Source organism: Phyllostomus hastatus, unplaced genomic scaffold (genome assembly GCF_019186645.2).
Source record: "Phyllostomus hastatus isolate PE091 unplaced genomic scaffold, TTU_PhHast_1.1 phas_scaffold_129, whole genome shotgun sequence".
NCBI lineage: Eukaryota > Metazoa > Chordata > Mammalia > Chiroptera > Phyllostomidae > Phyllostomus > Phyllostomus hastatus.
Genome location: NW_025334009.1, coordinates 6,351,077 through 6,364,454, shown reverse-complemented (window position 1 = coordinate 6,364,454; position 13,378 = coordinate 6,351,077). Strand labels below are relative to the sequence as shown.

At 53.8% G+C, this 13,378-nt stretch overlaps 1 protein-coding gene across 1 annotated transcript in view; it reads right to left on the bottom strand.

Annotated features, from left to right (window-relative positions):
- The window catches only part of LRRC2 (leucine rich repeat containing 2), a 29,335-nt gene extending 16,331 nt beyond the window's left edge, over nt 1–13,004 (bottom strand). Inside the window, exons 1-2 of the mRNA XM_045857482.1 lie at nt 12,900–13,004; nt 1,692–1,835 (exon numbers count right to left, since the gene is read on the bottom strand). Coding sequence (XP_045713438.1) covers nt 1,692–1,816 — 125 coding nt within the window. The 5' untranslated portion in view covers nt 1,817–1,835; nt 12,900–13,004. The remainder of the gene's footprint in view (nt 1–1,691; nt 1,836–12,899) is intronic.
- Between the last annotated feature and the right edge of the window lie 374 nt (nt 13,005–13,378).

Genomic DNA, 13,378 nt, shown 5'->3' with positions numbered 1-13,378 from the left:
CCTCAGTACCTTCTTGATCATTGTTTGACCTGTAACTTTCCTGGTTTATCCTCCCCCGAGACTGGATCATAAACTCCACGGTGCTGTGACCCACAGCCTGCTGCCTTGGGGGGCCGCACAGTTGTTAGAACAGTGCATGCGGTGGGCCAATCCACTTAGGGATTGTGTGTGTGTTCCGAGGCTTTGACAGGCTAACAGTCTGAGGTACAAAAACAGAACGTGTTGTCCTGGCTGGTGTGGCTCAGTAGATTGAGTGCCGGCCTGAGAACCAGGGGGTCCCTGGTTCAGTTCCCAGTCAGGGCATATGCCAGGGTTGTGGGCAGGTCCCCACTGCGGGGTGTGCAGGAGGCAGCCATAGACTGATGCTTCTCTCCTTCCCTTCCCCTCTGTCTAAAAGTAAATAAGTAAAATATTTTTTTAAAAATAGAAAGTGTGGTAGTTTTCTTTCAAAGCCATCCAGCAGACATCGTCCCCAAATAGGTAGCCCACCCACTTTGATAGGAACCTGGTGCATTCCACTCTCAGAAAAGCATCCGGACCCTACTCGGGGGCTCGGGGGCAAGCAGGACCAAGGACTTCCGGAAGGGACAATTCTAGAAACAGGCTGCAGACACAGGCCCGTGTCTGCATGGCCAGGCGCAGCACAGGTGCCAAGTGGCAAGAGAAAAGAAGTCCCAGCTCTCTGTGATGACGGCATTATGTAGGGGCAAGGGCATGGGCAGGTTACTGAGGTCCCCCCATCCTTGTCTTCAGACCCGGGATAATGATAACCGCCTGACATGACCACCATGCCTACTCACAGTAGTCGCTTAATTATCCAGCGTGAACAGATTGGGTATTTGCTCGATCCATGCAGTTCATAAAAGTGGAGGACCAGCAATAGACAGTCCCCACTGACACATTTTTTTTAACTTAAAGCATACAAACACATCCCACTTTGCCAACTTGACACAGGGTCATGGACTTCCCCCCCGAACGGGGGTGCCCATCAGCACCCCATTCTGCCTTCCCTTAATTAACCACGCCCACCATGCCTCACCCCAGATGCATGGGTGTGGAACCCCAGTTTGGGTCTCCTCACGGGGCATAAACACGACAGACGGGCAATGCCACCTGGGTGTGAGACGTTCCCAGCTCGTCCTATTTTCATCCGTCGTGGATGGTGTTCATTCAATTGTGTGGTTCCTATGTATCACAAGCGTAGTTTTTCCAAAACGCTCAATTACGTTTTCACCGACAGGATGACTCATTGTTACTCACGTGTCATGAGTCCACGTAACAGTAGTGAGCTTACAAACCACATCGTGATGGTCCAGTCAAAATGGCATCGACAAACAGATCTTATCTGGCATGCGGCTGCTGGGTGAGGGCTGACATGGGTGACAGGAAGCAGCCACCAGTCGCCCGGCTCACCCGGCATGGAGAGCGTCAGACTGAATGATCGTGTGTCATCGCTGTCTTCCCCGCGCTGGCGCCTGGGCTGTGTGTGGGTCCTTACAGCTACGGGTGGTAGTTGGTAGGAATCGAATGTCCCTTCTGGGCAATAGCAGGAAGGTGCTGATGTGCCATCAGCAGGTGTCGCCGACAGTGAGAAACCCCAGAAGAAAGACACCCCCCTCCACCATGCAACAGTGGCCTGCCCCGGCCCCGTTCACTTTCAAAGCGGCGACGCCCGAGTACAGAAAACTCACTTTTCCAAAGCGCTTTTCTCGAGTCTCTCTTCCTCCTTCTTCTGCCAAGCTCTGTGCTTCTTGACACGCGTCTCCCACAGGGCTCTGACGACAGAAATGTCGAACACGACCACTTTGTGTCCCATTTTGGGAGCACAAAATTACCTGTTTAAAAAGGCACATGTGCGTCAGCTTCACCCACACGCAGAAGCAAAGAGTTTTACCGTGCACTGTAAAGTGAGATGGGAACGAACCAATCACCGTAACTTACGACGAAATGTCCTGTTAGTGCAGGGTGGCAGGCGGCCGACACCCTGCAGACCCGAGGGTGCCCTGTGTAAGAGCCGAAGTGCGACGACACTCACCCTGGGGTCGTCTCCTCACAGTGAGGTCACACTGGCCTCAGCTGAATTGTGGGTGCCCAGAGTCCCCTCGGCACTCCTAGAGCTTCATGGTCCCATGTCCTATTGAATTTAGTAGCACCTCATCCTCCCAGTAGGTCCTGACATGCTGAAGGGCAAGTTTGACGAGTGCGTCAGAAAACACACTCACACACACTCACACACACACCCCTGGCTATCTCAGGCTACACACTGGCCACCAGTGAGTGACACAAGCACACACTGCACGGAGCCCCGCTGAGCACTGTCCCACCTGGGTCCGGCCACACAGCCTGGGGACACGCCCTGTGAGGTTCTTCTGCAGCGTGAGCCTCACAAGCTGCTGGCCTCTGTTTGTGCATTTTCCAAGGGCAAGGAGAGCCCGACTCAGGCACGTCTTAGCTATCGCATCTTAGTGAGACACAGCGCAGTGCCTGACACATAGTAGGCGCTCCATAAATGTTTGTTGAATGAGTATGTGAGGGAATGAATGAATGAGGTGCGAATAAAAGATTTGCATCCAGAACACTTCATTCTCAGGCCACCCAATGAGCTTTCTCTCCCCTTTTTAGTTTCAAAAATCATCTTTGCTGCTTGTTTTAAGTGATTATTTGCACACTGCAAAAAATAATTTTTTCCAGGACATAAAAGTGCATTTCAATTTATTCCACCAAGTTATAGTTATCTCCCTTATCTAAGTAAAATAACTTTCTAGAGATTGTTTTAAACTTCCCAGACCTACAGCATCGAAATCTGGCTAAATCCATCTTCTGATTCATACAAACACACAGAGTGTTGGTTGACAGATAGGAGGGCTGTTGAATATTCTCTGCTCCAATTCCAGACACTTCTAAATAGCAGTCAGTGGGGATGCAAAACCAAATATTTAATCTTCTGACTCAAGTGTGTCCTTGCCACTAAAGGCTTGCCAATACGGTGGGAAAACTGGCTTACGTTTGTGCAGCTGAGCATTTGCGGTCCATACTTTTAGTGTAAAGACCTGAAATGCTGACCCTAATATTCCCCTCTTTCCTTTAATTTCTGACATCTGGGACTGTCTTTTGTCTCCCTTAAAACTCTTTTACCTGAAGGAGATTTCTAAAAAGGAGCAAGTGATGCAAGTTTCTGTGTGGACATAATGTGTTCAAGTCTCTTGTGTGAATACCACCCACAGGAGTGAAATGGGAAGGTCACATGATAATCCTAAGCCTCACCTTTTCAGAAACTGCTGGACTGTTTTCCAAAGAGTTTCCATCATTTTCCCTCTCCAGCGGCAGTGTGTGAAGTTTCCAGTCCTCCACATTTCCTCAACTTTTTATTATTATTATTATTATTATTATTATTATTATTATTATTGCCATCCCTGGAGGTGGGAAGTGGTACCTCACTATGGCTTTGATTTGCATTTCCCTGATGACTAATGATGCCCCAGCATCTTCTCCTGTGCTTTTTGGCCATTTGTATATCTTCTTGGGGGAAATGTCTATTCAGATCCTTTGTTATTTTTTAATTGGGCCATTCGCCTTTTTCTTGTTGACTAGGAATAGTTCCTAGAAATAGTTCCTTTTTCTTGTTGAACTAGGAATAGTTCTGTATATATTCTAAATACAGGTCCTTTTCCAGATATCTGATTTGCAAAAGTTTGGTGACTTAAATTGTCTTTTCACTTACTTGATTCCATCCTTTTACTTTTAACCTAAATACACGGTTATATTTGATGTGGGGTTTTGTAGACAGTATCTTGCTGGATTATTCATTTAACCCGGTCTAACAGGGTCTTTTAATCCGTGTGTTTAGGCAATTTACACTTAATAAGTACTGATGGGTTTGCAAACAGGACTACCATTTAGGTCTAAATTAATATATTATTCACTTTCTCTTTGATCTCTGTTTTGTTTTCCTCTTTTACTTTCCTGTCTTGTTTCTGCTTTCGGAACATTTTTTAGTATTCTGTTTGATTTTCTCTATTGTGCTTTTTTCTGTGTTTTCCGGTGTAGTCTTTTCTTTGTCCCAGTTGCCCTCGGGAATGTAAGATACCTGCTTACCTCCTCATGGTTGACTTAGAAACAAGACTTTCTCACTGCAAGTGAGAGGTAGAAACCTCCCTGCTTGCTATTCAGGGCCCCCCGGCCCCCACCTTTGTGTGCTAGCTGTGCTGAGTACGTATTCTCTCTGTGGGTGTCACGTGATTGGCTTCCCGTCCTCAAACTTATTTTACACACTCGTGGGGAGAAAGCCAGCCCATCGCGCCCGACTGGCACGGACCACACCCACCGCTCATCCTTCGTCCCCACGGTCCCGAGTTCCCCTGCTTTCATTTCCCTTCCGTCTAGAACGACTTCCCTTGCCGATTCTTTTAGAAGTCTGCTGGGAACCTCGGTGTTCCTTCATCGGAGGCTCTCTCTGTGTGGAGAGGATGTCTCCATTCCTGAAGACTATCTTTGCGGAACACTGAATCCTGAGTTGACGATTCTTTTCTTGGAGAGCTTGAAAAACAGTGTGCCTGTTTCTCTCCGGCTCCGCGGCTTCTGATGAGAAACCTGCTTTCATGTGAGTCATGACTCTCCCCGGGGGTGCAGCATTTATCTCTTCTCTCCATAGTTACAAGATTTTTTCCTTTGTGTTGGGTTTTCCCCAGTTTAATTACGATGGACCTGGGCGTGGGTTTCTCTGGGTGTACCCTGTCAGAGGTTTGCCTCGTTTCTCCAGTCAGTAGATTTGACCTTTTTGCCAGAACTGGAGATGCTCAACCGTTAGTTCTGCAACTATTTTTCTCTGCACTGTACTCCTTCACCCCTCCGTCTGGGATGCTGAGAACACAAACATTAGGTCTTTCGGTATTTCTCCATAGATTCTTGAGGCCCTATTTATTTTTAGTAAATCTCTTTTCCTCTCTTTTTTTTTCAGATCGGTAATATCCAGCAATCTATCTTCAACTTCCATATTCTTTCCTATCTATGTTATCTCCATTGTGTTTTGTAAGCCTATCCAGGGAATATTTCACTTCAATTGTTGTTTATTTCATTTGGCTCTTTATGTCTCCTGTTTCTTCGCTGATACTTTCCATCTTTCTACTCCTTCTCCAGAGCAGAGGGAGAGCACCGAGGGGAAGGGTTCAGGCCTCATTGTAGAAATTGTGGTTCTCCCCACCAGACAGCAGAGGAATCCCTGGTTTGGTCAGGCTGCTTTGGCTTGCTGAGTGACTAATAGACCACTACCACCGCCCTCCCTCCAACCCCTGAGTGCAGGTGGGAGACCGGCTGGCCAGCAACCATGGCGTGGGCAGGCAGGGGGAGCCCGGGGACAGGCAGAGCAGGAGGCTTTCAGAATGTGGGCCACACAGGGCCTGGCAGATGATTGGCAGCTTGGTCCATGGCCCAGCAGACCACAGGAAGCCGAGTGCAGGCCCTGTGGATGCAGAGCCAGTCCGGGTACGAGCGTGGACAGGAGGACTTCTGGGCACATGCGCTACACAGGGGCTCTGTTTCCTGGGCCGAAGGGGCTGCAGGAAGGTCACTGCCAGCCACGCTGCCAGGTTGCAAAGGGACCACGTTTGGGCCCGTGGCTGGGGCGGACGCCAGTCGGTGGCCCGCCCTGCTGAGGCCCGGCCCGCACTCAAAGAGGCAGGGAGCCTCTCCCTACCACGCTGCCCTCTACTGAGAAGTTCTGAAGGACGAACCCTTGAAGGATTCCACTGTACCTCGCGGAGCACACACACTGAAGGCGCATTCCGAGCCGGGAGGCAGCGCGTTGATGATGACCGCCGCCGCAGGTAGCCGCTCCGGTCGGGTCCAGCCCTCCCGTGCCAGCCTGCCCCCTGTGGGGTGCGATGCCCCCGTCAGAGGAGGCTTCACCGGGCCGCACTATTCAGCTGGTCCACGCGCTGGTCTGCACTGGGTGACGGTCTGTCCTGGCGGTCCGTTCTAACGGACTTCGGCTGGGTAGGCTCAGATCCACCCGTGCAACTCGGGAACGAGCCCAGAAGTTCATAATCGGCCTTGCAGGGTTGCTCTCCCAAGCCCCCCACCTCTGTGATTCCCCTGGTCCTGCCAGGTGCCTGGGGCTCCCTTTCCCAGTCCTGCAGCCCGAGACCTGGGGCTTCAGTTACTCTGCTTTGCTGTGCACTTTCGACAAATCACCCTCATCCCGGCCAAGTGGTGAGAGGGCCGTGGGAGGAAGAAAGCAAAGAGACTTTTCTCTACCCTCTGAGCACACACAGCTCCCCTGCTCAGAAAGGAAGGGTCCCCTCCCTCAAAGCTTTCGGTGACTGGGATCTTCCATTCCTACTTTCTCCCACCCCCCACACTGCTACCAGAATCCTAGGGGGTGTGAGGCAGGAGAGGATGGAGAAGCAGGAAAAAAGCAATAGGGATTCATCCCTCTCTTAGCATTCGTCATCCTGGAGCAGACTAGGTGTCTACGTGTCCAGTCCCGGGTTCCAGGCTGCCACGGGTTCTGCGATGCTTTGAATGCTCCCTCACGCTCCCGCAACCATCCCCTGTCAGAGCCCTCCTCCTGCTGCCCTGCTGTTCTGTCCAGGTGCTGCACCTGCAGTGCCTGGGAGAGACAGGGCGGGGCGCGCATCTCCTCCCACCCAGAGCCAGACACCGCGGCATTTCATTTCCCTCTTCCCACTTCCCTTGTGCCGCCGTGTTCAGCTCAGGAACGCCTACGCTGCAAAGGTCTTAATGAGGCGTTGACATAAAAGCCAGCCAAGCTTCAGCCTGAAAACAAGAGATTGAGGCCCATAGCCAGTAATGGAGAAAAAAGTCTTAAAGAGAAAGAATCGGGCAGCCAAGTTTCTTAGAGGCAATCTTGGCACTTAGTCCAAGTCTACACGTAAAAGTCAACCTCGAAAGCCAGCACAGTGACTGTGTCTCGGCGGCGCGGACAGCCCAGCCAGCCGAGAGTAATTGAAGCCGGAAGGACCGCTCGCCGACCCGCCCCGGGGACCCGCCCCGGTCTGTGCCGCTCTGGCTCAGCCGGCCGTGGCTCAGATCCTGTTGCTGAGTTTCTTTCATCTCCTTAGGCCAATAAACCCCTAAGCAGTAACGGGATCCGTACATCCATTGCCCCCACGTTAAAAAAAAAAATCATTGCTCATTACTCTGGAGAAAGGTAATACAAGTTCCCATCTTAGGGGAATGGTCTTTCCTGAGCGTCTTTTGGTTCTATTTTTGGACAGTTGTAAATCGGGATCGGTCTCAGTGTTTTGGTGGGGAAGAGTGTCTCCTGCCTGTCTTCTAACCGTGTTCACCACTTTCCCTGTGTTCTGCAAAGCGGAGAAGGAGGTCCTATTCTTCCACTTAAGGGGGTTTTGAGTGTGTCGGGATTTAAATCAGGGTCTTGCCTGTAAGGTGCTCTGTTTGTAAATGTGTGTAATGAAAACTGGAGACTCACCCTGGCTGGTGTGTCTCAGTGGATTGAGTGCCGGCCTGCAAACCAAAGGGCCACCGGTTCGATTCCCAGTCAGGGCACATGCCTGGGTTGCAGCCAGGTCCCCATTTGGGGGGGGGGGGGGTGAGAAGCAACCAATAGATGTATCTTTCACACATTGATGTTTCTCTCCCTCTCTTTCTCCTTCCCTTCCCCTCTCTCTAGAAGTACATAAATAGCCCTTGCTGGTGTGTCTCAGTGGACTGTGAACCAAAGAGTCACAGGCTCGATTCCCAGTCAGGGCTACGGCTTCATAGAGGACACGTGACAACCAGGTGGACTCCTCCGACCACCACAAGGATGCGAGGCTTTGGCCTGGGCCCTCCCTGAATCTGACCCCAAGATCCATGGCTCCAGGGAGACACCGGAGTCCAGTTCCCTGCTGGAGACCCAGCTTTGCCTGGCTGTAGCAGAATCACGAGCACATGCAGAGAAGAAAACACCAGGACTACGAGAGGAGAGGAAAGCAATGATGTCCCTGTGACAGAGGGGACCGTGGGGACCATGTGGTGAGGATCCTGCCTCTCCAGGGCTTAGTGGTCCAGGCCCCAAGTGAGCATGTCAGCAATTAGAGACTCTCAAAGGTCAGGTTCACGGTGGAAAAGTAAATTCCTCCCGGAAAACCCTTCTGCTGCGCTGCAGGGGTCAGCAAACTTTTTCAGTAAAGCGGAAGATAGTGCACGTGTCAGGCCTTGCAAACCAACAGGCAAAATGGAAGATATTATGTGGGTACTTACTTCACAGAACAGAACGCTCAGGGCCCGCCCCTCCCTGCTGGCCTGGGGCAGGCCTGCCTGAGCTGTGGGCACACTTCCATGCTTCTGCCTGGCTGTCACCTGCTGGAGACATTCTCAGGACAAGAGCGGCAGGCCCACTGAGAAGGGCCCACCAGGCGTGAGCAGAGGGGCAGGGGAGAGGGGACCTGTGGCGGACAGTGTCACTCTGCCCCCAGGGACACTCAGATGCCTGCATGTCCTCTCCTCCTGTCATCTGAAGCTGGGCAGCCGGCTGGAGGCCAGGTGACTTGCTCAGTAACCAGCTGCCTGGGGGCCTGGCAGCTGCCAAGAGCAGAGTCTCCGACACGCAGATGGCAGCCGGCGTGGGCCTTGGGCAGCAGCAAGATACCACTGGCCATGTAGACAGGCGCTGGAGGGGAGGGGGAGGGGGACAAAGGGGGACACTGTGACTGGGTCTCCATGGCTCACAGGGCCTGCTCCAGCAGCACCATGTGCCATACGAAAGCACGTGCCAGGCCCGTGGGTGACAGCTGACTGATCCCAGCTCCAGTGAACGATAAAATATAAAATATTTTGCTTTGGTGGAAGTGATGGCTTTCAGTGATACCCACTAATTCCTTGACATTCTTCCCTTCATAAAAGTAGAGCTTAATTCCTCTCCACTTGAGCAAGGGCTGGACTTAGTGACTCTCTTCTTCTTCTTCTTCTTCTTCTTCTTCTTCTTCTTCTTCTTCTTCTTCTTCTTCTTCTTCTTTTAATTTGAGAGAGAGAGAAACATGGGTTTGTTGTTCCACTTATCTGTGCATTCACTGGTTGGTTCTAGTATGTGCCCTGACCAGGGATGGAACCCACAACCTTGGCGTATCGGGACAACGCTCTAAGCAACGGAGCCGGCCAGGCCAGTGACTCAGTTCTAATGAACAGAATATGGTAGAAGTGATGGTGTGTGACTTCTGAGACTAGATCCTACAAGGCTTCTCTCTCTCTCCCTCTCCCTCTCTCTCTCTCCCTCCCTCCCTCTCTCTCTCTCTCTCTCTCCTGCCGCCTCTCTGGGAGAAGTCAGCCACCATGTCATACGGGTGCTGGAGCAGCCCTACCAAGAAACGCCTGCAGCTTCCCGCCAACAGCCCTGTGAGCGGAAGCTGTCTCAAAAGCAGACCCTCCGGCCCCAGTGGAGATGACGTCGGATGACTGTAGCCCTGGCCAACATCGTGACGGCAACTTCACGATAGGCGCTGAGCCAGAACTGCTCAGCTAAGCCACTGCAGATTTCTGGCCCTCAGAAGCTGCGAGATGATACATGCTGTTGTTTGAAGCTGCTAAGTGCTGGGGTGGTTTTGCTTTACAGCGCTAAATAACCAGTGCGGTGGACAGGGAGATACGAGGCACTTATAAACAGCAGCCTTATGCTATAGTGACATCCGGTGACTATGTCTCCGACTGCTTCCTTTGACATAACCACTGGGAATGTCTCACGCATAGCTCAGAGAAACACGATTCCTTCTAAACTTATCCCTTTAGAACAATCCACCCCTGGTTGCCTTAATTCCCATCTCAAGAATGATGCCACGTTTATCTGGAATTCCGCTCCTTTATGCCGCTTCCTGTTTCCTCTCTCTGCCCGCCCCGTGTGCAGACATGCGTGCACACACACCCTGACGCACACCCCCGGATGCACACACACACCCTCACATACATGCACACCCCCAACTCATCACCTGAGCCTTAGCAGGCATGCGGTTCTCACCACCAATGTGTGTCACATCTGGCCTCAGTTGTGCAAAACTCGCAGCTGGCCTCCTGACTTCCCACTCACCCGTGTCCAATCCATTTGCCACACGATCGTAACAGTCATTTCCCAAGAACCACATCATGCTGCTTGCCACCCGGCTCAAGTCCTCCAAAGACCACCCTTTGGAATGAGAGGGAGACCCCAGCCCCTCCCAGGGCCCAATAAAACCCTCCCACTCACCCCGACCAACGTCTATCCTCAGTGCTTGTCCCCCCAGCTCCTTCCCCCTCAAGCTGCTCACGTGCCCCCCCCCCCGCCCCCGCCTGGAGGCTGTTCCCCATTCATGTGCTCGGGTCCAGAGCCCTCTGCTCAGCCCCGCCTTCCCGCCCCTTCACCAGAGGCCCCGCCCCTTCACCAGAGGCCCCGCCCCTTCACCAGAGGTAGCCCCACTGTTACTTCCTCTCTCGGACTCTTGCTTATTTACTTCACAGCACATAATACGAGTCAAATTATTCGGTCCTTTGATTATACTTGATCTGCTCACGGACCGAGCTGAGAAGAGCCACACTCTAGGACGGGGGCAGCCACCTGGGAGGCCCCAGGCTTGGGCTCAGAGCCCACCCCCCCAGGTCAGTCCTCTTGCCCCCCCCAACACTGAGCAGTCACCCAGGAGCGCCGGCTGGAAGGCCACAGAGGCCGGACTTCTGCTCCTGAACCTCCACGCAGGAGCCCCCGGCTCTGAGCCAGGTTATGAGGTATGTGTACTTCTGTCCTTTGATTCCCGGGGACCCTAAATGCCGGACATATAACGGCGCTCACTGCATGCAGAAAGGTAAATGTCTTTGCCTCCCAGTCCTCCATCTAGGAGGGAGAAGCGTGCCGAAAGGGGTTCATTCCAACGCAGCGGCGTGAGGATTCCACGCCAGACCCGAGCTGCTGCGGGGGCCAGAGGAGGAGGGGTGCCCTCAAGGGCGGGTGTGAGGGGCGGGGGGCGGTCAGGGGGCGGCCCCGCAGGCACCGCGAGGAAAGGAAGTCGTTTCCCACGCTCCCTCCCCACCCCAGGTATGCCGGGATTACTTTCAGACCCATCCGCCCCCCCCAGCCAGAAGGCACGCCTGGAAAAAATGTCCCCTGGCATCAGGACACATGTTTTCACTCACATGTCATATGCCAGGGTACCAGACGGGGGCAGGGGGAGGGGACTTTCTGGTCACCTTGTCCTCTCCTTTCTTGACAAACGATAAACTGGACTGGGAAGCGGGGGGGCGGTGGAGATAAGGCCAATGTCTGAGAGAATCTGTGGCGGAAGGATCTAGGGCCCTAGTGTGGGAGGAGGCCCAACCAAGGCCACGGTCCAGGTGCCAGGCCCTCCTTGGGGCTCCCTCTTGGAGGTCTACAGAGGGGCAACAGCAAAGGGGGACGGGGGAGGGGGGAACGAAGCCGATGTCAGACAGTCACCTGAACCAGCCACGGGAAGAGAGGCCTGGCTCCCCTCCTCCCCACCTGCCCCTCGGAGGGGGGTCCTCAGGACCCCCCTTTCCCGTGGGCAGACCAGCCCCAGGCCTTCCGCAGCCTTCTCCCAGACCTATCTGCCGTGCTGGACCCAAGGGGATGACGGTGATTGGTGGGTATTTCTGGTGACACCACGGTGCAGTGGAGACCCCATGGCAGACAAGGGGCTTTCTTTAGTGACGCACAAAGTCCATCCTGTCCTCACAGGAGGCTACGGTCTGGCCCCAGAGTGAGTTTTCTGATAGAAACAGTCGGGTGAACAAAAGCTAACTGTGCAAGTGATGTTGCAATATTTCAACCCAGAATAGGGACAACCCCGTCAGTATAGTCGCAATATTTCAACCAAATTCTGAATTAAATCACATGTCATGTCACATGATAAAGTATCCCTGGGGACTCTCATTATTTTTACTGTAATTTGTTAAGCTAGAAATGGGGGGGGGGGGGGGGAGCAGGGCACAGAAGCTACCGATGGTTTTCAGAGAGCAGTCCGAGTGGGCCGGCCGAGGCTGGAATCCTACCCCCCCTCCCGCCCCCACTGCTGCATGCCCCTGAGAGGGCCACCCAGCCTCTCTGCACCCCGGCGTTCTCACCCAGTTCTCACGGGTGTGACCGCAGCTCTGAGCTCCCAGCACTGGTGAGGAGGTCACGTGCGACAATTATGTCAAGTGCCTAAGACAGTACCTGGCCCCTAGCAAAGCTCAAAAATGTCCGTGGTTTGTTTTTTTTTTTTAAAGAAATCAAGACAGACATGGTTACCAATTACATGTAAGACAAAAACGAGAGGGACAAGAGCATTTCCCTCCCTGGGGGCCTGGTTGGCAGGGTGGTTTGGGAGGACGCCCCAGCCCCGAGCTGCGGGAGAGGCTCGGGGCCAGCAGGAGAGCCGCCAGCACGGCCCAGCTGCCTGCAGGGGCGGGTGGGCGGTCCTCCTCTGGGTGCCGGGCACGGTTTCACCCTCACCCCGCAGCCAGGGCAGAAGACAGTCTCCGGGAGGAAAGGCGTCAGCCATCCCTTTCAGGGCACTGAAGAAGTCACAAACAAAGTTGATTTATCTTCCCTGGACTGCACTTGGGACCACGAAGTTCTGAGTTTGGCCTTGGGCACCAGGGCAGGGTGCTGGGAGTACCCACCACCCAAGGAGCAGGAGTGTGGCCACCCCGCCACAGCAGCAGCCCGGTCTCCTGCTCCCCGCCTCACTCAATTCCAGTCCTTGCCCTCAAACGCGGATTACGGTGTAATCCTCCACCCTGCGTGTCCCGTTGGGGATGTTCACCCCTGTCCTGCCATGGGAAAAACATAAACAAGGAGCGCACTGCCCTGTCCTCCCGGCAGGTGCCACACGACGCCGCCCTCCCGGTCCCCGCCATCGCCCCGGGTTTCGGGAGCAGCCGCTCGCGCCCCCGCGCCCCCAACCACGACCGCCACCTACCCGTGACCGCGCCGCAGCCCGCGCCCCTGCCGCTGCGCCACCCTGGAGCCGGAAGCGCTCCAAGCGCCCGCGCCGCCGCCAGTGCGCTAACGGGCTATATTTGTAAGCTGCAAACCTGATCTGCAGGACATGTGCTGATAAACTGTCTATCTATTCTACGTGACTCAGCCGGCGGGAGACAAAACAGCCTTCGGAGGGGGGGCTTGGCAGCGAGCAAACGGCCAGCCGGCCAGTGCGCGCCCGTAGCCCGGGATTACCTGCACCTCCCGGCAGGCGGCGGGCCGTTTGACATTGGAAATCCTGAAGTGTGTCGCCTAAAACCGGCCAGAAAAGGGAAAGGGGCCGAGCCTCAGCGCTCTAAGGTAGGGGCCGCACAAAAAGCAGGGTAAGAGAGCCAAGCGACCCAGGGAATGTGAAATGTTTTTGTTTTGTTTTTTTTCCAACGTTTGAAGCAACCGATGTGAAGGTCTTGATTTTAT